The sequence below is a fragment of the Platalea leucorodia genome (assembly GCF_965183815.1).
Source record: "Platalea leucorodia genome assembly, chromosome: 10".
NCBI lineage: Eukaryota > Metazoa > Chordata > Aves > Pelecaniformes > Threskiornithidae > Platalea > Platalea leucorodia.
The window spans coordinates 9,906,649-9,933,878 of NC_138832.1; the positions used below are offsets into that span (position 1 = coordinate 9,906,649).

At 38.4% G+C, this 27,230-nt stretch overlaps 1 protein-coding gene across 1 annotated transcript; it reads right to left on the reverse strand.

Moving 5' to 3' along the window:
- On the reverse strand, positions 1-27,223 carry WDR44 (WD repeat domain 44). Its single transcript, XM_082323655.1, has 20 exons — positions 27,071-27,223; positions 20,287-20,320; positions 16,868-16,942; positions 15,746-16,376; positions 14,997-15,127; positions 14,810-14,902; positions 13,729-13,865; positions 12,619-12,702; positions 12,214-12,320; positions 11,070-11,221; positions 9,428-9,566; positions 9,268-9,332; positions 7,915-8,028; positions 6,955-7,077; positions 5,843-6,034; positions 5,591-5,692; positions 4,036-4,151; positions 2,319-2,446; positions 1,535-1,666; positions 1-1,089 (listed from the first exon to the last, which is right to left on the reverse strand). The coding sequence occupies exons 1-20, from the start codon at positions 27,145-27,147 to the stop codon at positions 995-997; spliced, it is 2,727 nt and encodes a 908-aa protein (XP_082179781.1). The 5' UTR covers positions 27,148-27,223; the 3' UTR covers positions 1-994.
- Positions 27,224-27,230: the final 7 nt, after the last annotated feature.

Genomic DNA, 27,230 nt, shown 5'->3' on the forward strand with positions numbered 1-27,230 from the left:
TTTCCAAGTGTGTGACCAAGTTTAATGATACATCTGTTCTCTGAAACATTTGACCATCAATAACATTTCATGGGTTATGATGCCCTGAATGTTACTTCATAGGTGTTTTATATGAATATTTACAAAGACTTTCAAAATTCAGTGGCACTAAACAAACGAGAAGAACTTAAAACTTTAAGCTACAATGCTTAAAAAATGTAAACAGTTTATTTTACATAGTTGTAAAATATAAGAACTTTCTAATGCAGCTTAATTTTATCTGGAAGGTGAATATATCCTGGTGCCCGTGAACAAGGAATGAGAGAATTCTTTACACAAGTATTGTGCTCCAGTGTGCAAAAATCATATATAAGAAAGGAATCTAAAGTCCACAACAATTAAAAGACAACAAAAAGATTTTCACGTCCTTAAGTTGAGAAATTTATAAAAACATTTACACATGGTTGCTGACCCATCAAAAACTTGCATAACTTAAAATTCTGAACAATAGCTACTACAAATTCAAGATCTTTCTCCAATGGAATTTTGTGCAAAGATCAGACCGATCATTCAGCATTTTTCCAGCCATGCCTCCAACCTTCCCCTCCCATCCCCATTCCTGACCTCTAGTGGCCACAAGCACCACTAAAATCCTTGTGATATATGTTCAAATTAGTGCACGTAACCAAAAGGCACACACATGTGTGAATACGTTTTCGTGCAGAAACCTGTGCAGGTTCACAATTACGTCGCAAAACAACTGTTCATAGAGAGTTTAGAGTCTAACGTTTGGCAGGATTATTCTTACACGTTCCTTTCTATTCTACAAGCCCAGGTGTTAATAGGTAGACACTGCTTTCCAAGGATCCAATATTTGAGTAGCCTTAAAATAAAGATTTAAAAATAAATCAGCCTGTAACATTATTATATTAGATACTTTGCTTTTGCCCGCATTATTTATGGAATTTTAATCCCACAGTACCATAGCTTTATGCTGTCAGTTGCAAAATAGTAACTAAGATACATATTTCTTTTTGTTAATGAAGACTTTGATTGCTCCAGTAAAGTCAGCCGATAAAAGCACTTCTGTGTGATCTGTCTTCAAAGCTCCTTAATAAGGAAAGAGAATAAACTGTTAGTTCATTAAAAAAATCTTAAAAAAAAAACAAACCCAAGCTCTCTTTAAAAGATAAGCTATCACTGTGACACCCTTCTTCCTCTATCAGACTCCTGTCCCACTCCTCTATCACACTCTAGCCAATACTTCAAGAACATCTGCATTTCCAGGAGAGGGACTTTTTCTGTTATATATTGGAACAGCTCCACCTCCTAACAGCTCAAGTGTAAAAACAATAATCCTAAAGTACGCGAGACAACAGCTACGTCCCTCAATTCGCATTCTCTCAGGTTTTAAGAATGCAACAGCTGCCAAAATGTTCAACTGCTAAGGTAGGAAAACACCCTCAGGAAACTCCCCTCCCAAACTGAAAGTATTCTTCATAATCTTTTCCTCCTCATACCACTGTATCAAGCAGAGCTCATCGTAAACACCTACCGGAGGGTATGGTATCTGATGTTTCAGAATCTTCTCCCTTACTTTCAGCTTCTTGCTTTTCAGAAGTTTCCAGTGACACCATCAAACCAGGATTGGGAGCAAAAATCGCAGATGTGACCACTGCATTGTGCGCTTCAAAAAGACAATCCAATTTTGATTACCGTGTTTCAAGGAATTGTTAATTTTACAAGAATAGCAGGCATAAATTTTAGGAAATAGCCAAGAATACCAGTGCTAGTGGCACCAGGTAAGCTTATCATTCAAGGAGCAACTGTCAGTGTTTTATAAGCTTAGGGATCTCAGAAGTTCCTGTAAGTGTCCAAAACTAACTGACAAGAGCTCCAAAACACATTTGATGTAAACGTGGTCGCACTATGTGTGTGTAATTCCTGCCATGAAAGAAAAAAATGTTTGCATTTGTTTTCAAAGCCACTTTTCCATAAAGGATCTAACGACTGATAATTATTTTGATTACTACACTTATACAACCAAGTTCTGCCAATGAAACATTACATTCATTCAGAATCTCTTACTGACGCGGGACAAAGTCTTAGCGACTCTGTCTCTTGCCATCCCCATCATGCACCTGTAAAGAGTCTCCTGTGGACAAGGTTTTCTGACAGAGTCCACTTATTGAAAATGCACCAATTACAATGCATCTTGCTAATAATTTGTTCAAACTAAATGAATAGCACTGCTGAGCAAATAAAATTAGAAGATAAAATATTTAATTTTTGAAATCATATGAACTTCAATACAACAAAGAACAAAAGTTGATTTTTACCTTTAATGCCTTCCCAGAAATCATTACGGTCTCTTCTTACAGATGTAAACTTGCTCAAGTCATGGTATGTACTCCAAATATAAACGTATTTATCTTCTGAACCACTTACGATGTAGGTAAAGTCATGGCTAAAGATTCAAAGAAGGGAACACATTACTTTTCTTAGCCGTTCAAGCAACTGCTACAATAGCTCTCCAGAGGACTTGCAGCTTTACAAGTGCAATGAGGCTAAGTTCACAATTCAAACTGATCCTTTATTTTAGTGACTGCAGCTCAAAAAAAATACACAGTCCTTAAATGAATGTGCATGCAAGCTTCCTGATGTGTAATCATTAATCACATTATGTGTAATCACACATAATGTGTGATCATTATTCCTTTCTTCCTTTCAACCCCCAGAAAGAAAAAGTAGTTCTCATGAATAGCCCACAGCAGCTGTTCTCCTGCAGCTTCCAACACAGAAGAGGGTTAGTCTAACAGCTATACTCAGCAACAAGAAAATGGCATAATCTTTAAGTGCAATTTGCATCTGTTTGAGTCTGGAACCTGCGTAAACATCTGAGACTGTGTAACACGAATCATTTACAATACAATCATGGGCAAAAAAATTCCACACAGATGGAAGATGAAAGACGTTCAATAAGACTGTAACCAGATGACTGTATAATGCACACTGACAGAGACAAAACAGTACCTGCAAATCCAGCCCAAGTATTTACTTTTAATTTACCTACTGCATGAATATGCTACATCTCTAAACTCTAACATTAACTATGCTACAGCCTTGTAAGTAGAGATGGCTTAATTTGAGAAATTAATCTTGAGCAGGGGGCTGGACAAGATGACCTCCAGAGGTCCCTTCCAGCCTCAGCCATTCTGTGAAACACTGGGTCGGCCTTAAAGGTGCTTTCAAAGGCCAACAGCTGACAATCAAGATTAAACTTGGCATTATTCCTTAAGTACTGCTGCCCTCCTCTGCTCAAACATCCAGGTTAAAAGGATACCCAAGCCTTTTTCCCCTTTAGCTTCTCAAAGATGGAATAGAATATTCATATCTATATATCTATATATCTATATCAGAATATATAACAGCATATAATATTCTTATCTTATATATATAACAATATATATAACAGAATATAATAAAATATTCTTCTCCTTCTACTCCCTCTCTTTTACTACCTTAAAAACCAGTATTCCCGTGACAGTCACAGCAATAGACTCAGAAAAGCATCTTAGGCCAGCACAGAGAAAGAAGAAAAAAAAAAATTCTAACTCGGATTTTCATGCTGTTTCCTGACAGCAATGATACACAGGCAGTGACCAACAGCCTTGGGCAATGCTTGGGTGACCAACACATCTGCAACAATACCTGACAAAATTCAGGAAATAAAACCTGTTTATCATGGAGGAGAGAAAAGATGCGGTGTCCCAGCCCCACCAGTTCTAGCACAGTTTCTGTATTTACAGCAATAGCAATGGACATGCATCGTACTGTCAATATGAAAGGATTCACCCGTCCGCAGAAGCTCCCTGCTCATAGGCAGCTTTGTCACTCTTGACCAGAGCCTTTTGTTACATTTGTGTTCCGAGCCAAGTGACATTTCAGAGGCTCAGCTGCATACCAAGGTAAACAGATTATTTAAACGAAAGCCTCTGTACTTGAGTCACAGCATTTCCCAAATCCAACAACTCCATTGCTATAATACTGTCTTACCTAAAGCTGGCTTTGATTTGGCTGCTGCTGTTGACATAACCTTTGTATTTCATAGATAAAGACAGATCTCTTAGGTCATACAATCTGATTCTGGAATCATTTGATGTCACTAGTATCTAGAAAAGAAATAAATAAGATTTAGAAGTGGAAACCATTAGCATGCCTGAAAACAAGCAACAGAGCTCATTCAAACAGTCAGAATTCCCAGTTCTTTTGATAAAAAAAGTGACATAGACAAAGAATAGATCCAAAGAAGCAGAAGATTTAGGACAATGCCATTTCTCTCTCTCTTCTTCTGTCAATGGATAGAAGACAACTTCACTGTCAAGATCATCCTGACTGGTCTGAACCAGAACAGCTGCTCTTTACTGAAGTAAAATGTGGGCCCAAAGAACAGTCATCAATTTGCGAAGGATATTTTGGAACACATTCCACAATAGCAGAACGGCTATTCTAGTGAGGTAAATTTCTGGAGAGTCATGGCCTATCAAACGTGAAGCACAGATCAGAGGCCATTATCTGCTATATTAGCAAACTGAGCTTTTCTTGGTTGATGTGAGTTTGCTTCCTTTTCACAATTTCCAGATCAGAAGCTTACATGTATGTATAAAGGAACAGAGAAGTCTATGAAAGGGTTGTCATAATAAGGGCATTCAGCTGATTAGCCTTTTTATGGTACCTTAGAAGTAGAGCAGACTACAGGTTAGGAATAAGTCTCGAGATGACGCTAGGAAAAGGGTATAGCAGAGTAGCAGTGAAATACCGACCCGTACTTATCTAATCATTTATGCAACAAGGTTGTGACAACTCTTGGAACACCATTACCATCAGATTACAGAACTTCCTATTTGTTTTCAAAAGAGTTCATGCTAAGCGGTGTTTCATTGCATCACCTAACACGCCAATGCACAGCATTTGACACAAATTTCTGAATCTTCTGCATGTCTTTAGAATTAATTTCTGTGTCATTGATAAGAATACAATGTAGGTGATAACAGCTGCTGATCACCTACTCTAACAGAACCAGCTGTTGACCCAACATCACCCCTGAAACTTTATATACAAGTGAGAAACTCTCCAGCTTTAGATTATGACTTTAATATTCAACAGCATGTTCTTTGCTTGATGAGAATTTGACCCTTTCAACCTAAGACTTCAGCTTAGACTGAAGCTAAACAAAAGGACTGATTCTGAAGAACAGAGTACACTTGTTTGGATAACAGCTTCTGAGCTTTCAGTGTTTTTTCAGCTTCTGTATGAAGCACATTTCCAAATGAATATTAAATTCAAGAGAGGCTAGTTATGCCAAAGAATTTCCCACTGAAAGCCATCTGTAAGCATTTTCTCACCTTTACATTAATCAGAGCATAATATCATTTAAAAAAAAAAAAGTCTATTTTACCACTATTTAGTATTGTAGTGTTGGTTTTAGCAGTGTTAAAAGCTGCCTGATTTAAGTCAGTGACTACAAACAAGACTTAGCACAAACTTATTTAGCATTATATATAAATATCAGACTCCAGTACTGAGCCAACATTGCACTGAAAGACAATACCTTATTTTCTCCAGGCAAGGGTTCAATGCCAGTAATTTTTCTTCCAACTCTATTTCGGCCTCTGGTAGAACGCACATGTATTTGTGTATGGTACTTCAAGTGCTGAAAAGATATTAAAATGTATCCTGATTTCAAGTAATTGTGTAAAAACTTTAAACTATTTTGCTTCACGTTCTAATAGGTTTGTTTCTTGATATTTAAATAAGCATGACTTTTAACATAAAAAACCACATCATCTCAAAAACTTTTTACCTCCGTGTCATAGAAGATGCATCTTCCATCGTATGTGCCTATGACTGCGTATTTGCCATTCTGACAGAAGTTGGCAGCTGTAATCAATTTTGTCTGCCCATCTACTTCATTCCATAATGCCACTTTTTTGTCAGGAATGTTCCAGAGTCTGAGTTTCCCATCCAATGAACCACTTAAGAAGTACCTGTCATCCTGAGAGGACAAACTACATTAATCTCTGCTTGCGCTAAGAGTATGCCCCGATTTCCTTTAAAGCCTCCCACCCCATTTCCAAACAGCTTCTCTCCAGAACCTCCCAAATAAGAGCTCTCAGATGAGTTGATTATAATGTTTAAGAAGGCTGAAAAGACAATGTGAAAATTACTGGTAAATGGAGTTCACTTTCTCACGGATTTTTGACAAGATTACACACATGCACTGTGTATACCTCAAGTTAGAAAAATTGTTCACTGTTACCAGTTACTTTTTACCCTTTCAACACAAGTTAGAAAAATACTAATCTTGTCAGGAACTGAAAGCTCCTTTCAGAGTTCCTGATATATCTACCAGTTACGTATGTTCAGGAAACACTGAAAAACGCTTTTCCTCTACTTGAGTTTTATTAATATTAGGAAGCTCTATTACAGTATTTTTTAAAAATCATCCAATGAGATAGGTTGGAAGGGATCTCTGGAGGTCTCTGGTCCACCTTCCCTGCTCATAGCAAGGACAGCCTCAAAAGTTGATCAGCCTGTAGAGGGTTATATCCTGTCAAGTTTTAAACAGCCCCAAGCAGTCTGTGGTCTCTGCACAATCTGTTCTATTTCATTATGATTTTTTCCACTAATATTTAATCACAACATCCCTCACTGGAAATTCTGACTTTTCACAAAGTTACTCAAACCTGTACACTTTCCACATCATGCTTACAAATGGTTAAACCACATGGACATTCCTGGTGAAGTTTAAGGAAGATGAACACTTAAGGTTCCGGAATATTATTCAATAAGGATATTTTTAAAGTGCACAAACACTATTATTCAATTTTTTTTTTTTAAATTGAAAATAAAGAGGGAGGACTCTTGTAATTTCAAATTCTGCTTCTCAAGAAGAAACAGGGCAGTTACACTTACCCTTGGATGGAACGCTATAGCAGTGACGAAGTCTATATGCTGGAAACAGCAAAGACATTCTCTTCTTGATATGTGCCATAATCTTACAGTCTTGTCCATAGAAGAAGAAAGCAAGAAGTAATTCTGTGAAACAAGAGAATTCCATGGTCATTAACAGACACAAAAGTAACAGAAAATACAGAAGCAATCTGATAGGTAAAGTCTTACCAATTTATCTGTTGCCATGAAATTCAACATTTTATCCTTTCACGTAAAATGTTTTATCCAAATTATCATTACTCATTGGTCCTTTCCTTAAGCCCAGTACACTGAGGCTCAGTCACAAAAAGTTTTCTGGAAGAATCTCAATGGAAATGAATACTTGGGAAGTACTTAAAGTATTCAGAGAAGAAACAGAACAACAAGCTTCAGAGAAGGGGTGAGAGTCTCTCCTGCCCAAGATCCTTCAGCCAGACTGTGTTCTTAAAATTACAACTGTATTCCAATGTGGAAAATTAACTGAATAAGCTTTATGTGAGACATTTTCAAAGTTAAGCACAAGGCAATTCTCTAATTTTAAGATATATGTGTATATTCAGCAACTTTAGAATCTGTACACTGCATAAAACCAGTGAAGCATACTGAAGACAACAAAAGCGGTAACACCATAAATCAGAAATCACACAGCTCAATGGAAATTCCTCCCACTCCAAACAATTTAACTTCACTACTGAATACACAATTATAATTGTTACTAGCTTGATTTTTGTTAATTTTTTTAAGATGACTTTTAATTAGAGAAGCTCAAGAAGTTTGCTCATTTTATCCCAACTATTTAGGCTGGAATAAGTGTTGTCTCTACAAATCTTTTCACTTCAATGATTGTTTCATATTGTTTAGATCTATGATTCCAATGGCAACTGACAAAAGAAAACAATGAAAACACAGGAGAAGTGTGTAGTCTGTATTAAGGTGCCTTACTTTAGACCAGGAAAGATCAAGAAGATCTGCTGTATGCCCTTTGTATTTGCAAAACGGTCGTTGACGGAATGGGGCATTTTTATCATCTGGGTCTTCCTCAACTCCACTGCAAATCTATCAGAGAAGTGTATAGAAACATCACAAAATGTTAGCTGGAAAAATTAACAATAAAGCAATTACTGCTTACAAAAAACACAGGGCCAATAACAATTTGAAGAACAACTCTTATGACTTTAAAATAAACAACACTGCAGTAATAAACAACCAAAGTAAATTTCAAGTACAATGGGCTGTGAAACATCATCTTGAAATTCCAAAACTAAGAAGCTCTACATTTTCCATCCATACAGCTTTTATTCAATGGCATAAGTGTGACAGCAATTTCAGCAAACATCTGCGGATAAGCTTTTGGAACAAAGTATATCAATCTTGAAAACTGCATTCCAATTTAGAATATAAACTGTGAGTTAAAAGTTTCCATGTTTCTGGTGGATATCAAGAATGATAACTTCCTAATAAGAGCCCCTTTCAGAAGAAACAGGTATAAAATAAAAACCCCTAGAAGTCCCTATACGAAAGCTCTCCAGGAAAAAACCACGTAAAACAACATCCCTGGTGTGCGTGGCTAAGCAAGCCTATCCACTTACCTAAGGGCAAGGAAAGATTCCTGGCCCTCCGCTGCCCGAACAGTGCACATTAAATAATGCTACTGCTAAAATCTTTGCTTAAATTCTCATTTTGTCATGTTTCTTACACTACTGGAAACCAAAAATAGGAAAAAAAACCCAAACCCAACATAAATACATTCATTTTAATGGCAAGTTTAGTAAAGTAGCTGAACACTCTACAAGTAAGGGTGTCTTAATACTTTCGGTCAGTCATGTTCCATTTTAATCTACACAAATGTGAAAAATTTAAAACCATCAGATTTTATTACGCTTCTGAGTATCCCATTGTTAAGTTTGGCCTTCCTCAGAAAAGACATCATCAAGTCAGATGTTAAGCATAAGTAATACTCTGAGGCAAAACACTAAGACAGGCAATTCAACAACGTAGGTTTCTTCCCCTTTAGCATTTCACTCAGAAGTCTACTCTGGCAGAAGACCACAGCGAAGCTATGCAGATTTTGTAATGCATTAAGTTTAGTAAAGTACTTTCTTGCTTGCACCCCATACACATGGGATAACAGTATTTGACTGAAGGTGCCTACTGATAAAGACAGTTTGTCTATGCCTCAAAGACGCAGGCCAAGAACTCTTTAATGTGTGTTTGGATAAAGCAACAATGAAGAGCTGGCACTACAGGACCATGCAACCCCCCATCTCTTCCCCTCCCAAAACCTAGCGTACATACCCCTGCATCAGTATCAGACTTGGAAGAATTCAGACTCTCTTGAGATGGGGAGGGAGAGACACGGCCTAGAACACAGGCAGAAACACTATGGTAAACTCTAAGTTCCCAAATAACTAGAATTTCTAGTGTTTTAGACCTCTAGTGATGCATAGAGAGGTACCTTCTGTGTTGTACTTCATTCGCATGTTATTGAAATAGTCAAAAGCGTTCTTTAAAACCCATATCCTTACTACGTTGTCCTGTCCTGCAGATGCAAGTAATCGACCGCAGTGAGAGAATTTCATTGTCCAAACAGCACCCTGTCAAAATAAAAAGACAGTTGTTTAAGTTACATAAAGTGCCTTTTTCCGTACCAAAAAGTCTTTCTATAATGTAAACTGATAAAATTTAGGACATATACAAGATACCACAAGTAAAATAAACTGTAAGTCAAAACACCAAGAAGTAATTGTTAAGACTGGTGGATTGCAACAGACTTGCAAAAACAGTTTGAAAGAAACAGCCCACAAGGCAGATTACTGTAAGAGAGGAGTTAAGGGAGCTCAGCGCTACCAAAGCATTCTACGTAAAACTGGTACAGTTGGTAACAGTCGGCAAGCCAGGGTTCTGAGTGACTTATAACCTGCCATTTGATTTGTAAAACTGGCAAGTATTTGTAGCTGCACTTGAAGTTAGCATAAGCTGTGCTAACACTTTTTTTTTTAAATAGAAATTGTGCTTGGTTACATCAATTCTTGCAACCAAAATGAGTGCTACATGTATGTTAAATTCAGAATTGGCATGAGGATTTTGCAAAGCCTGTGAAGATAATAATTCTTTCTCCATTGCAAAGTCTGAAGAGTCAGTAGTCAATAAAACACAGTACCACACAAGCAATATGCCGTTTCCTCCTATTATTTAATGAACAGCTATTAGGCATTTGACTCCACCAACCTAGCATCCTTTTAGGATGCTTCTGGGGAATTTCCTAGGTTTTAAGAGGTCAAATACTGGCATGATGGAAACTAACACAGATGGATTACCAGTAGGACTGGAAACTTTAGTTGTAGATGACAAGCTTGAACTCTCCAGTCACCAAACTGATTGCTGTCATTACAAAGTCATTATCCTTAGCCTAACACTTAAAGATGGGGGACTATTTCAGTTATTGTCAGTTGCTGTCAGCAGAAGAATCTGGGAAGCCAGGGATATTAGAACGCATTTCAGACTCTGCAGGGGAACACGCTCACTTCCAACACTGATGAATAGGTAGTTTTTCTGCCTCTTTCTTCACAGGCATCTCTGTAAAAAACACATCCCGGTCTCTCCCCTCCTTATCATTCTGATCCACATACCCCATTAATCTCCCCCCCACTTTTGCCTCCAGAACCTATCTAGTATTTCTGTTCAATACCTGTGTTCATATCTCTAATAGGCAGACTAGTTTATTTGCTGAGTAGGTCAATACTGCTGCTCTGTGCTTAGTTCTAGTAGTGCAACATAGCCTATTTCAGCCTAAATTTGTAATTGCAGGAACCAAGAAACCAAGTACCACTCGATACCAAAACTCTTTCAAGGAAAAGCTCTTGAGAATCCCTGAAGCCTGAGTATCTACAGACTTTTTTTTTTTCCCCCTGAAGATCTGATCAAACCAGCCAAATTTTCATTTCTTGCCAGAAGGTTATTTTCCAGAATGAAACTGCTCTTCAAGAAGAATAAACCTGACAGTAATTTCTGGAGGTCACCAAGTAGATGAAAACTAAAAGTTGAAACTCAGGCTGAACAGATTCAGCAAAACCACAGATGAAATTTGAAACACCTACCATATGCTCTCCACTGAGATCCTGAACAACTTTAATTTGTTCAAAATCGTAAGGTCCCTTGAAGCCATGTGCTGCTTTGAACTTAACTGGTCTTGTATATGGCATCCCTTCATCATCACTGGAAGAGGGATCATCTTGATCGGTATGGAAGACTAAAAGGAACACAAATTCAGCAGTACATATCGCAGCACACATTTAATCTATCAGTAAGCATTTGCCAATACTTTTTTGTATTTGCATATTATCCTTGAATTAGCAAGCTTTATAGGCAATATTAAGATCTTAAAGCAAAACAAGAATACGGTTGCATCAAGGTCTACAAATACATCTACACTAGTTTTAGGTTGCAGTGAATCCAAACACTTAACAGTCAAAATAAGAACTGCTATCCATTTTTATTCTGCCCTTTTCTTTGCACTGGGTCTCGCATTCAGCAGATCCTGCACTAAGCAATTTCTGTCAGTTAAATGCGTGCTGAAAATTATCCATTTTGTTGTATTGGTTTCTTCTGACTGAGTATGCTGAAATGGCCTGGTGATTTGCCCACAAAGCATAAGAATTGCGAAAGAGCTGGGGCAAACAGCCAGTGGCAGCATACGATGCTAAAGTGCAGCAGTTCTACAGCAATTATCTCAGGCTGTGGTTAGATTGGCTTACTGCAGTACTAGAAGTCTGTCAAAGAAACACTGATGAAACAAGAAGGGGAGAACACAGTTGTAGCTGGGAAATCTTCTAACAGGAGCTCAAGCCATATGAGAACTCTAATGGTGGCACTGCTTATCAGAAAACAATCTGATTTTATTACAGTAATGAAGACAACCCCCACTTCTACCTTTGCTGGAGTAACTTCCCAAAAATGTTTACATTTTGATACCCAGACAGCTTTCTAACAGCACAACAAAACTTGTAGTATTCAACTGGTTTAGCTGAAAATGTCTCTCAACTGCTACTTCACAGGAATTCATCCTTGTAACCCACTAGTCTTGGAATGCCTACCAAGCTACAAGCCTTAGCACTAAAAAGCCACATCAACTGCACCGTGGTATTATAGAGCAGCATATGTCCCTCAGACACCTTTGATTCCTACAAGCCCAAGGATAAACAGACTATCCTATTAAAAAACCAAAAAGTCAGTGTTACTGACCTTCATCTCGAACGCTCTTAACTTTATTTACAGCACGTTCGCCGTATTCTTCAGCAAGGTGCTTTGCTCGCTTTACAGACTTGCCAAGGAACTTTTTCAGCTGGGTCCTTAAAAAGCAAGGGCACTTTTTCAACACTTGACACTGGCAAATTCTCAGTTTTTGCTATTATGAATCAACAGTTTTCATTTGAAACGCAATTATCTCTTTCCATTACTGCTTCTTAAAATAAGCATTTAATTTGCCAGCAGTCATGTAATCTTCAGTTTAACTGCAGAGCAACGGGCTTACGTAAATTCAGGTATCGCTTGTACTTAAAAGGTAACTTGTGCAGAAATCAGGAGAGCTTCAGCTTAGAAAAAACAAAACCTGCCTTTTCTTTGTAGGGACATGAAACAGCATCTTACGTTTTTTGTTTTAACCTCCCTCCATCAGAATCAGTTTGCTGTGTCTGCATTTTGTCTTCATCATCCGACTGTGCTGCATCATTACTAGGAAATAGAGAAGTGATTGTTTAATACGAAATCATAATGAATCTAAATTGAATGAAACATTAGTAAAGTAGGATCTACATTTTAGGATCCATCTTTATTCCTTCATGTAAATATATTGGAAATACATGGACGTGATGTTAATCAAGTAATAAAACAGATCTTTCAATTCTTAGGCATCTTGATACTAAAACTGTATACACACCCCAGATGCCAAAGACACATTACTCCCTTCCATAAATTCAACACTTTAAGCTTATTGTGACGCTTTGAAAGCTAAGAGCAGACAAAATACATTACATTGCTAGGAAGTGGTAACATGCCACCTTGTTCTCATACCTTGCTTTCCATAGATCAAATTAGTACTGGTTAATTCTGAAACAGAAGTTTGTACACAGAAGAGTACAGTTCTATAGAAGATTTCAATGACAATACGGCAATGCAAAAAACCTAAAACTGTCTGATGTATAATTCACACAAATCTTTGAAAAAAACAGCTAGACTGACACAATTTCCTGATCATTAAGAAACTCTATTTTTCTATCAAAGTTTACAAACAGACTCAGTTTCAAACATTAAGAGGGCCTAAAGCCCTGCTGAGGACAGGAAAACCTCAAAGTAGTCAGCTATACCGATGGCCACAGATCTTCAGAGCACCAAAGTCTAATAAATGAAACACTGAAAAAGCTACAGGAGGTGGTAGCATGAACAACATACAGTACTTGAACATAAACTGTGTTTAATTCAGTATAGAAATGACAACACTTAACACATCAAGTGCTAACTGCAGTTCAGCTGGATTTTCAGATACCTGCCTGTCAAGTTCCAGCAATATCATCAACTTTTAGTTAACTTAAAAGAATTCAATAAACAGCCTAGTTCATAGAGACCTGGGAATTAGCACTCAAATTAGTCGGAGACAGATGAATTGGGTCTCTCTTCACTTGCATAAGAGCTGCCTCCACATATGCAAAAACTACAAGAGTAACAGTATCAGAAAAAGCTGAAAGCTATCATCACTCATACCTGACATATTCTTTAGTCCTCCTCATGATATGCAAAGTTAGGGGATTAATGCCTGTTGGCAACTTTTCTTCTGCCAAACTCAGGGGTATTTCTTCACCTGTATCAAGGTTTTTTATCATTACACTTGCTAGAATTTCCTATGGAAAAAATAAGATGTGAAATCAAGATGACTTGATTAGACTCCAAAATGTAGGGCAAAATATAAATCATACGATCTTACAGATTATTTGTCTTAATGGGAAATTCTGTAGCTCATTATATATTTATTTTACAAAGACCAAGTTTAAGTTAAAATTGCCTTTAGCATGTTAGGGCAAACATTATCAACCACTATATACAGATGAACAATTACATGTCATCACAAGCCTCAACTTCATAAATCAGAAATGCAGCTGTACAAACATCAGCCACTGCCTGACACCTTCCATGCCAATATCAAACATATTATGTAATTAAAAGACTTCAAAATCTTCCCCTTTTGGATACTGTAACAGCTGTAGCTTAGGTTTAGTCAAAGACAACCTTTACCTTCAAAGAAAAAGCATTTAGACCTAACTAGTACTACGTAAAGGAAAAGTGTTTTGGTATGATCTGTTCATGATCATACATCTGTTTGGCAGCAGCAAAAAAAAGCTATACACAAATAAAAACTGGCTGCAGCTCAATAACATCAGTAGGATTAATGGAAGTTATTAACTGAAGAAACTATTTCTTAATATTAGGAAAATAATTCTCCTATCGCTGACTCCTTCACCTTTTAGATACATGACAAAACACCAAGTTTGCTGGTGTTCCCTCACACTGAAATCTTCTAACATGTTTGCATAGCTACAAACACAAACTCGTAGCATTTCAGATCTATTACAGCTCACACTTTCAAACACTAATACTACATATGACTCAGGGTTCACAAAGTGCTTGGGTGGACAAAGCCAGCATGCCATCACTCCTGTTTGTGTCCCTGGTCACAGCATATAGTGGTACGGAGTGCAAAGAGTGACATGTGACTACTCCAATTCATTTGACAGACTGGAAAAGCAAGCAGAAGAACGTACTATGTACAGATCACATTCATTAATACCTCATCCGTGAGCTCTCTTCCAGAATTAGACCTGGGTCTTTGTGGTCCAAGTACTTCATTTGTTGTTTGGCCATCAGCTGCTTTCCCATTTTCCTGAAATTTTGCAGACAGAACACATTATTTCTAGCATTACACTAAAGTGATCAAAAATGTTACAGTTATTGAACTTAAAATCGTTTCCTGATACCTGTGCAGTGACTATTTTATCTCCGCTAGTTGCACTTGCCAAATCCAAAGAAGGCTGAGAATCTTTGGGCATGCCTTCTGTCACTGTACTTGGAGTTAAAAGACCACCAGCTGTGAAGTTCTCTCGAGAAACTGAAAAGAGATTCATATTAGAAAGAAGAGCATAACGCTTGCCATAGGATTCTAATGACCTGTAGACTAACATCATACTCCCGAACACCCCTTCTGACAAGTTTGGTTTTTTTTTTTTTTAAACATCAACTGCCACCAAATCTGCCTTATCAATTATATATTTCGTATATAGTTGGAGGCATAGGCACAACTTCACACCTAGTCCTCTTTAGTTTTATTAATAATTTTTTTTTAGTCATTTCCCTAGTAACCCAGGACTACTGATTTTCATGAGACCTCAGTCTACCTCTGGACTTCTATTTCTATGCAGATACACATTACATTTATTTGAAGTGTGTAACTTTTTTTAGCTTCTGTATTGATGAGGCAACTTCTCCTTGCTACAGAAGTAGCTATTTTGGTAGGAAGCGTTAGTTTACAAGCAAGTCGAGGAATTAGGAACACTTGTAATGCAAAAGGGTATTTCTCCAGTTTAAGAAGCTAAGATTGTTGAAGAATTTTTTTTCCTCATTTAGATGTCAACTAAACTAAAAATCACAAGATTACATGATTCTTCACTCAAAACACAAAAATAGTAACCATGTAGATAACTAAAGCCATCTAAAATAGAACACTTGCCTTCTAAAACAGGCTTTTGCACTTCAAAATCCAGTTCGCTCTTCTTCTTCCGGGGTGGTGGAGCTGGCCGTGCAGGTGGTGGCGGTCGTGGAGGAGGAACATTTGTTGGAGGTGGTGGCCGTGCTGGGACAGGCTTCTTTGTGCTAGCAACTATATCGGGTTCTACAGTAACCTGCCTTGGTGGTTTTGCTGGAGGCATTTCTTCTGCTGTAGAAAGGTCTTTGGTAGATAAATCTGAAGCCATTTGTTCTAAATTATTTGCCTCTTTCTTGTCTGTTATGTCCTCATTTTTTGATATTTCTTCTTGTGCTTCAGTTTCATCCATTTTGTGGTCAGTTGCATTTGTTACTTTTGTTAGTTTATGAGTTTCCTGTTGCTCAGAAGTAAACAAAAGCTTTCCTGACTCCAATTCAGTGTCCTTACACTCACTCTGATACACCGGTTCTCTAGGGTCTTCTTGTAATGATATTTTAGAAGCTAACACTTCTGGGATACTACTCATGATATCTGCTCCAGAAATCCAAGCATTTGCATCTGAAGTTGGAACAGTCAGTTCTTTTCCTCTAGAAGCTAAAGAATCATCATCCAGTTGTTGTGCCTTCTGGCTTTCTTCTATAATACTGTCAATAATCTAAAAAACAAACCCCAAAACATTCTACTGTTAAAGAGCAGGCATTTCTAGGATACGCTTACCTGTCAGTCTGTACAACACCCACAAGAACTCTTCAAGGGAAGAGTTGCTTTGTATACAAAACGTATTTTGTTTAAAAATTCTGGAGATCTAGGTCAGAAATAGGCATAACTGAAAAATAAAACAAAGTGACTTATTTCCATTCCTCTTTAATACACTTTGAGTGAAAGTTAAGAAACAAGAGCTGTTCACTCTTCAGAGTTCTCATGCACTGCTAAATATGATCCTGTAAATTACACATATAATTCAACACTGGTGAATCCTAAATATGTTTCTAGAACACTTAGTTTCATATTTACCCTTTAGATGGACATGCTTACCAACAATAACAACAAATTCTAACCTATGTTAATTTCAGGATGAAGACTGAGTATTAAATTATTTAATATTTCTAGTGTGATGCTGGAAGTGCAAAGCAATATTTAACTAACCTCTTTTGAATCATCTTGTTTCATTTCTTGTACAAAGGTTTCATTTCCAGCTTTGTGTAGCTTGCTGTCCATATCCTACAGAAAAAGACAGTAGATACCACAAGATGATGGTAGTAAGTCCTTCAGTAAGATGATCTAACAAAAATACAGCTACAACAAATTAAATAGCATAAAGGACAAGAATTTTGCTACATTTTCACACGTTACTGCTGTCAGATAGATGTTTAAACAGTAATGCACAGTACCCATGAAGAGTATTTCACACCACTGTACACAGAAAGCCTGCACACTATTAAACAAAAAAGGCAGTTATCTTTAAGAGGTTTCAACCTCAACTAAAATAAAATTGAAGGTAGCATAAAGTTTAGAGAAATATACACACTTAATAATCTGCAGCAAGGAAAATCTATATTAAAATATTTTTTTTCTTTTCCCATCAGCTTGTGGGAAAGGATGCAAGAACTGTATTATCACAACATAGAATAGAAACTTCTTTAGAAATTTCCATATTAAGTCAGGCAGATCTATCAAGTGGTCACAAATATGCCTTTGAGGTTCTTAAACGGAATCTTATGTTCTACAATTTATTCCTAGTGCACATTGTCTATTTTCGCCATCAGTCATCTTCATGCAGATCCTTCCAAAATCTAAATAAGCTGCAGCGGAACAAATGACTGGATTTAAGCAAAACACAAGAACATTTTCAGAACATTTGGATGAAAGACTGCATGAATACTCAAAACCGAGTATACTATTTATACTGTATATATGTATAATCAACACTACAAGGATATTATACTACCGATGTGAAGTCAGCTTGCAGATTAAGAAGTATAGTTTCTAGATGTGCAAACAGCATCAACACTTTGGCATATCCTACCAAACAAAGAATTAATAAAAGCAATTCGCTAAAGGTGGCCTCACGTGCCAAAATAATGTAGTAAATATTTGTAATAGTTTAAGTCTTATTTAATTTTTAAAAAAATAATTAAATAAATCATACTTAAAATAGGCAGCCCTGGGAATATTAGAATTAGATTACACTTTGGGCATGTTAAGTATTGATATTCTATACAAAGTCTTAAAACAGAACTGCAAATATTCTAGTTGTGAGTGAACATATTCATCAATTCCTGAAAAATCTTAGGTTCAGAAAAGCAAGTAGTTTATACCATAGAAGGATGCTACTTTAACCAGAAGCCTGCTTTAATCTCAGTTAATATGGTCTAGTAGGAACTTCATCATATGCCTTTTGTTCTATAGGAATTATTGATCACATTGCCTATAAGCATATATATATTAGCAATACCTAAAGGGGAATCTGATAGAATCCTTGATGTTGGAAGGGACCTGCGGAGCTCCTGTAGTTCTCAAAGCAGAGCCAACTAGAACAAGTTGCTCAGAGATGCGTCCAGTCAGGTTTTGACTACATCCAAGGATGGAGACTGCACATCATCTCTGTGCAACTTGTTCCACTGTTTGACCATCCTGCACAGCCTATTTGGTGACCAAAGCTCCAGATAAAAGCCTGTATTTGTCTCCCAAAAGAGAAAAATTCCTCACAACTGTCTCAAAGAATTAAGTTACTGAGCTTAAAACATTAAGAAAAAACACATTTCAACTGATTCCTGGAGTTGAGATACAGAACTGCTGTTCTACTCGTCCTTCCTGTCTACAGATACCAAACTCTCTTCTGTTGAGGTCAGCAGTACTCAACTGTCTCCCCACAATGTTAAAGCCCCCAGAAGCTAGCTGTTACCATTATAAACTATTTTTGTTAGGCTATTAATTTAATTCCGCTTATACAGTTGTGGATATGCACAAGATACCTAATCTCCATATTAAACAGGCACTTGAAAAGATCTCCCCATTTTTTTTGGACCTTGACAAGATTTAGAGTGACTGTCTAGTACAGATATCTAAGAAATTTCTCCTTATGCTTTTTTTTTAGACACTAAGCTAGTCAAACAGAATCTTTATAGCATACTAACATACTATGTTTGAAAAGAAACAGACAACTCTTGTAGGCATCCATCTTTGAGAGTTCTGACCTCAAGAAATGCCGTATCATGCAGAGACAGCTGCAATTATAGAAAAATTCTTCCTCCTTCTCCACTCCCTCCCCCTCCTTCCACAAAGCTTTTGTAATCTAAATGCAAGTTCTACTTTGCTTTATCACTCAAATCTATCTTCAAAGGTATGACGACTCAAATACTGCAGTGTAATCAGTGTCTACAGAAGCCCATTATATTAATTTCTAATTTTATTGACATTAAACTCACACACCTGTTAAACTTTGGACTTAGGAAGTATTTCTTACCCATTCCAAGACAAACGATACCATTAGTCACACATTCACTCAGCTGATATGGTACCAAGCAGAGAAGCAAGTACTTTTTCCACCTTCAAAAACTTAGCTTTGAACTAGTGACTTAGGAAGATACTTAAAAAAATAAAAACTCTACAAGCAACATACAGAACTTCATAGCTGACAATTCAGTCAACAAGACATTAAAGTTAGTTTTGAAGTTCATTGATTGCACTGAGTTTAGTCAGAATGATAGAGCGACATTTCTTGAAAGGCTTACACGTGTAATACTTAATCATTAAAGGGACATTAAACACAACACAAAATAGGGGATAAGTCTCTGCTCCATAAAAAATACCGTAAGGTATGCTATCACTGTAAAAAGATTATTGATTCAGAGCAGAGTGCTGCTGACAAATCAGAAACACTATTTGCACTACGATTTCCCAACACTTTGCAGACAAAATGTCGAGCTGCCTTTACTCTATGTAGCAGCGCTGCATAGCATCACCTTTGGCCCTTCTGAGACCAGGAAATGAGTGTTATTTTTACAAGGTTCCAACTCCTCACTTTTTTAATGTGTGCCAGATTCAGCTGAACTGTCACTATGCACAGATGCAGCATACCAATTACCTGCGTGGGAAGTGGCAACGCTGTCTCATTAAGCTAAATATAGTGGTTTATCTTCACATAACCTAGAGGGAAGGCTTTTGAAGTACAAACACTAAGATTTTTCTTATTTTGAAGACAGAAGAGAGCAAAGTCAACTATTTCATATAAATCGAGACCAAAACCCAAGTGCTGCAGAGACTTGCTTATTACGCACAAATCACTTGAAAGAGGGTAGTCTAGTAATTAAGTAGAGCTCAATTAAATTGCATATATACACTTCAGAATAAACTTAGCTTCAAGACATGTTAACATACCCTAAATAAAAGTAAAGTCGGAACTTCAAGAGACATAAGCACAACAGTTGCTACCTACAACAAGGAAAGCCTATAATTTCCTGTCTCTGTAGATGTTAGGCTACTGTAGCGCATCTACTTTAGGTAGAAATGCTCAACGTTATGTTCCTCAACAAGCATTTGATTGATTTTAATACAAAACTCACCTTTAATACATGGGATCCAACTTTCGTTGGTGACCTGTTAGAAAGAGAAGACAGACTTAGGTACAGCTCAAAGAAAAAAAATCTCTTGACACTAAGTTTCCTATTAAACAGTCTATAATACAGTCTTCCTTTACAGTGAATGTATACTTGATACTTTGGACCAGCAACAAAGTGAGTGCTGCTCATACCACTCCTTTACACAAAAGGCTCCAAATGGAGTTTAAGTGCTCAACTCTCTACAACGCACAGATCCACAGCTTCTACAATGCCTAAGTTTCCCAGGAGAATCTTGCAGAAATCATATTTCTATCACCCTTTTCTAATAAATTCATGCTATTCCAGCTACAGGTTTAAAAACATTTCGCGTTACAGAGAATTTAAAATTAGCATGTACAGAGAGCACAGGGCGGACATCAAAAGAAACCAAAACTCTCAGAAAGCAGAAGTACAAATGCTCTAGTAGCTTGCAAATCAAGCGCCCGAACTGTAATCGGTAAAGTCAAGATTATCATAGCCATTCTGGCCTTCAGCCTCTCCAGCAAACGTAAGGTCTTGTTTCTAATCGTGACACTCGGTATAAATATAAGTATTTGCATTATAACAGGAGGGAACTAGTTTTGCACTACTTTCCAAAATGCATACTCTGAAACGGTGAATTTGCATTAGCATCCACTCACACATAACCTCTCATTTCACTAATTACATAAAAGGACAAGGTATCTTAGGGGAATGGTATCAAATAATTACTTCTCTTTAGGTCACCACTCAATCCAATCAGTGAACGGTCAACTCTTACCATAGCCTGAACTCACATTTTCCACAAGATTTTCAGAATTCTAGAAGATATTTAAATATTGAGTCACACCGCTTACTCTGACCACAGGACCTTACTCGTATATAAAGATGTTGAAAGGCTGGCCCATATAATCCTTTGAGGCCCCTTCCAAACTGGGCTGTTCCACGATTCTATTAGTTTGTCAGTCACAAGCAGAGACCAAGTTACAGATTCCTTCCTTAAAAGCTTACTACCAAATGCACTACAACCTGGATTGTACACGCGTCCCAGCTGGCTACCAAGGTCAGTGACACTCGGCAACTTTCAGTGTCATCTTGTACCAAGCAATACAGGCAAATATAGAGATCTCAGTCTAATTTGCCCCTCCTGCCTCCAAAATGATGGTTTCCAGGGACAACACCTTCTGAAAAAGAAAACTATTTCCATTTCATTTTTAAGAATTTCAGTTCTTCTCTTTACTGCTGAAAGCATTTCATCACAAAAAGAAAAGATCCCATTTATATAGCAGAGTTAAGTGAACAGGAAAGTACAATGGATTGGTATATAAAGACTGTATCATTTGTAACTAATTTAACACCTTAAACCTAGATGCTTCTGTCCAGATATTGACACTTAAGATGCACAATCTGTAACACTGTTTTGAGGCATAATCCTCCGAGAAGGTGCTAACCCCACTGGGCAAAAAAGAGCAAAAGCAGTATTTTGACCTGAAAAAACAAATGCATCTTTTGTCTTCCAAAATATATTGTCGGGAAAGGCCATAGCCTGTGTTGAATTTCTAGTTACTGAAACATTTTCAGTTCCGCTATCAACTCTTGGATTTCCTTAGAAATAATGTCAGAAATGTGTGTCAGTTCATTAAATCCACAAGATGACTTTAACAATGAAATACGTTTATAATTACAACATTAATGCCTAGGCTTCAGCAAGGTATAGGGTCCTATCGTACAAGGCACCGCTAAGACTTTACAACCCAAAATAAAATGCAAATCCCTCAACTGCAAATAGGATACTTTAGCTTTCTATTGTGATATTTACCACCAATTAGCATGTCACTTCTGGTACAGGCAAATCATTCCTCCACTGGTAGCATAAAATATGAAGTTCAAAAGATATTGCTACCCTTTCAGCCTTCTTTAGCTAATTAGTTTTGTGGAAAATCCGCACTCAAACTAAAACAGATGTTATTTCCCACTCCCATGCTTTACTTTGGGAAAAAGCTGCTCAAGTGATAAAGGCTACAGAGACAGCAAGTATATAATATAACATAGTGCTGATAGCTTGATACAGCACACATATATGTCTTACGTTAAGGTGAAGCTTTGTCTTTGAAATTACATGCTTTTAAAACATTGCAAAGTTTCCATAACTGTTTGGCAATAGGACCACTTTCAGATCAGTTTATAATATAGCGAAACAAGTTTAGTGCCTTGCCCGAGATTATTTGAGCTATGTGTTTATAAGCACCATCGCTGCCTTAGTCATGATTAGTTGCTGCTTATGTGCTATTACATTTATAAAGACAAAGTCAGTCACAGAATAAGTTCGGTAACTCAAGTCCCTTGTAGTTCAACATTACTCTGGAATGGTCTCACCTTCCCAGCCAGCTGAGGTTACCAGCCTTCCCCACTCCCTAGTTTTACTTTAAGGCCACTAGTTTTATGGATGCAGTATCTGACATGTTTGCATTTTTTAACGAGTATATATAGTGGCAAAAGTGTCTGAAAAGATTTATATGAAGATAAATCCAATGCTCAAATATTGATTTTGCTTTGAAAGGTCTGTAGTTTTACAGGGTTATCAGGCAGAACATCAAGACTGAGATTGCCACAGAAAACATAAGGCAAAAACTTAATTTTTTGTCTAGTATGATTGTTTAGTAAATAGCATGATTTAAAAATTGATAACAGTAGATCTTGTAGACTGCATTTCACATAAAACACCTCTAACAAGTTTTCTTACATCATACCACTGTAACACCAGTTTAACAAAGGAGGGGTTCAAGGTTATCTACAAAGATTAAACAAAATTCAAAGAAAAATCCCATTTCACCTGCACAGACATAACCAGATGACTGGTTAATCTGAAAGTCAAATAAACTCCTGAAGAACTTTTTTCTTTTTTTTATTTATTCAGCTGTCAAATTCATCCTAATACTGACCAGACTATAGGAAGCTGCCATTGCCACTATCAGGTAGCTCCAGCCTAGTACCTATCTTAAATAAGCTTCACATTTTCAACACATTGTTGCTAAGTTTCGTGACAGAAAACAAAACATTTAGCCCATCAAAAAAAAAAAAAAAAACAATGATGGGAATGGCCGGCCTCAGTCAAATCCCAGAACCACACTGCCTGCTTTCCTGGGAGGATGTACATTGTTACAAAGCAGGTGTGCTAACAGGCAGATGAAAATAAGTTTACAGTGCGTGCATAGTAGCGGTACGCTGCACAGAACATACAGGTTCAGCAACCAGCCCACTAACTGTATTTACTGCTGTCCTTCAGCTTGCAGAGGCACACGCTGTTTTCCTCCCTCTAACCTATGGCTGGCCTGGAAGCTACAATTATTCCTGATGCAGCTCTCTGTGGCAGTCCACACCTTCAAAACCACAAGGATTCATTACTGCAATGCACTGTTTGGGCTGCTCTTGGAAAGCGTTCAGGGACTTCAGCTAGCTCAGAACGCAGAAACTTGTCTGCAGTGCTGCAAGTCACTACATCAACATAACTAACACTTCACACTCCATCTGTTTGCTGCCAAGATCAGCTTTGCATGTTTGCTAAAATACACACCAATAAAAAAGTTGTACTAAGCATGTCCCGTGTGTCAACAGGGCACAACTTAACATTATCTAGCTTCCTACACAGAAGAAAACTAGATTCTTCAGGAAAAGCACTGAAGCACCTTCAAAAAGACAGCACTACTGAAGTTAGAATTCAAGAATTTAAATTAAGGTACCAGAAGATATTTCTCATTATTTACACGATCTCTTGAATCCAGTGCCTTTTGTTTGGTTTCTCCTAACAATTTTTAGGATACAAGTACACTAGGAACAAACTTGCCCCTTACTGTTAGGCATATGACATTCAAACTATTAGGTTTGGCAGTTCTTGATTTCAGAGTGGGTGGATCACTTTTCTTATAAATAAAATACAAGACAGCCTGTCACATGCCTGCATCCAAACAAGTGTGCCTTACTTTGTATTTTCCTTCTCTCAAAACTGACATTCTCCTTCATGGGACGGTTCATGCCTCTAAATTTCAGGCCTTTTTCTAAATCTCTTCCATGGTTATAGTCTTTTGAAAGCAGAGTGACAGAGGTTAAATAAGGGCATCTTCTGTCACACCACCTCTCCGCTCCTCTGGCTATGCAACAAATAGATGCCTTCACTGACCAGTCCACAAAGGCACCTAGATCTTTTTTCCAGGGTCTAGAAATGCATATAGAAATACACATTGTTTGGGACCTGGTTATCCAACAGATGGACACTCCACACATCCTGTCAAAAGTAGAATTGCCTCATGTCAAAGGCAAGATCTACAGCAGAAGTGAAGTATACAGGCCTGGCCAGAGGGGATACAATAGTCTCCCAACAGCTGGTTTAAACACACTTCACCTTATGGAAGTCATCAATCAAGGAGAGGTATCTCAGTCCATTATCATCTGAAAGAAACATTTTGTAACAAGTTCTGTAATTTTTGCTAATTAATTCTTAAAGAGTGCCAGTTATATACGTACTTGAGGATGCAGATACGGTGCTTTCCTTGAGAGAGAGGCTTAAGCATCAGTACCTATTGACAGTAGGAATTGGGAGCTTACCCCCAACTTGAAAATTCTACTCTTCCACATCACACGAGACAATTAATAAAACAAATAAATAGCAAAGAAGCCAGCAAGTTTACATAAACAGTTGTCACCACTTTCAGAATTTCTATATCAGCAGTTATTAAACTTCCCCACATGGAACTCAGGGTAGGGGGGAGGAACCTACAAAACCCATATTTTTAATGAGGGCAAATATATCTACACCACTTTGCTGAAAACTGGCTATAGCACATGCTGCCAAAAAGGGTTCCCAAGTGTTTTTGCAGATCGTCAGAACACTGAAGGCACAAGGAAATGCCTCAAACTGCAGAGGGCAATATGCACTTGTTTTCAGTTGCCCCTCCTCCCATGAGAAGGTGTTGATTTTTTTTTTTTTGAGTCCCAACTCAACGCCATTACACATGCACAGGTCTCAAAACTACAATCTATAAGACTGCTTCCAAGAAGTATCCAATGTAAACGTGAAATCAGCTCTTAAGAAATCTCAAAGCTTATTTAAAGAAAATACTCTCCATCTCGTTAGCACAGATTCAACAGCAGGCTGAATTACTGATTCAGTATCTGTATTGCAAACTAAGCCCTCCAAGATCACCTCCTTAGTTGACTCAAGCTGGCAGAATTCTACTGACTTCAGTCAATGATGCATCCTGACAGGTTATGGAAGAGCAATGGAAAAATTAAAAGCATATTTCATCTTAATTTCTAGTGAGTGACTTTGTATTATCAAGTTCTGCTTAGATACAGGTGGGGGACACCTGCAAAGTCAGGACATATGGCATTACCTGTATCACATAAAAGGTAGGGTGTGCAGTTGGGCGAGATTTAATGGCTCACTTCTACCAAAAGGTCTGGTTCCCCCTTCCTGCCTATGGCTTCTACCCACACAAATCCCACACCTTCACCCTCTCCTGTCCCCACTCTGCCACGTTCCAGCTGTTTTAACTTCTAGAAACAGCGAAAACAGTTCAATTTTTCAGCTGTTTTCAATTACTTTGAGTTACAGCAACTCATAGAAGAGTCTGATGATCACTAGTGCCAGAGCAAGGTAAGCAGTTGGAGCAAAACCTCATTTCAGCACAAGCACTGTTAATTTGGCTTACCACATCTGGCGGAACTGTATGCCAAGACGTGCTTTTCACCAGGCTATGTAAAAAGCTAAGTTCAGAAAAGCTTTGATACAGGATGTGTGGGTGAGGAGAACAGATCTAGTCTTTCCTTTGTTCTAGGCATCTAGTGACCGCTGGCACACAGATGAAAACAAGCCCTTAGTCAATTATTAAAGCTTCAAATGGATGGATCCCACAATCCATATCTTATTGCTCTTTGAACAAGCTACATGAAACCTCATCCTGCAAGGTCAAATAATGGAGAGGTTTGGTCCAGACTACATGAAAAACAGAACTGATACAAGCCATAACCTGTTTAGCACACAACCGGGAGGAGATCTTTACAATTTAAAAAGAGGGAGCGTATTTGGCTAACATCAACAATATGGTGACACAGTTTTGAGGTAACAGCACCAGGAATCTACATTATAAAATGCCGTTAAAACTTCAGTACACAGAATACGCCAGCTAAATACAATAAGCATCGAAGCAACACCATTAAAAACAAATGGCAGAGCACACTGGAAGTTGTTTCACACGCAGCAACTGTCAGCCTGTTGCTGAAGAAGCTCGCTCTCTTTTTCCCCCCTCAGAAAATCTGTTACTTTTATCATATTTCAGGGATCAGTTCTGTCGGTCCTGATTTCATGTCCGCACGGCTTTTCTAAAAACTACATGTTGCCAGCCCAAGGAAGGCAGATATGATCTCACCAAGATCATGGCTACTGCCATCCCCACAAGCCTCAGAAAGTGCACCGAGAACTGCCCGACTCCTTCCCAGCCCCTCGCTTTCGGGCTTGCCGCCCGCTCGACCGACCCAGCGCCGAGCGCGGCCCCGCCTGCCCGCCGCCGGGACGGCCGAGCCCCGCTCCCCGGGGGGCCCTCAGGCGGGGGCAGCAGGGCTGGGGGCAGCAGGGCTGGGGGCAGCCCCCCGTTCCCTCCCCCCAGGAGCTCCCCAACGGCCGGGGGCGGCCGCCTCCGCTCAGGGCCGCGCTGAGGGAGGGGAGGGGAGGGGAGGGGAGGGCAGGGCAGGGCGGCGGCCGCGCCGGACTCACGGCGCGGGGGAGGCGCCCGCCAGGTGCACGTCCTCGGGCGCATCGTAGAACTCCTCGGTGTCGCTGTCGGAGGCCATGGCGGCGCCGGGCCGGGAGCCGCACCGCGCCGGGCCGGGCCCAGCCGCCGGCAGCGCAGCGCAGCGCAGGGGCGGCCGCCGCC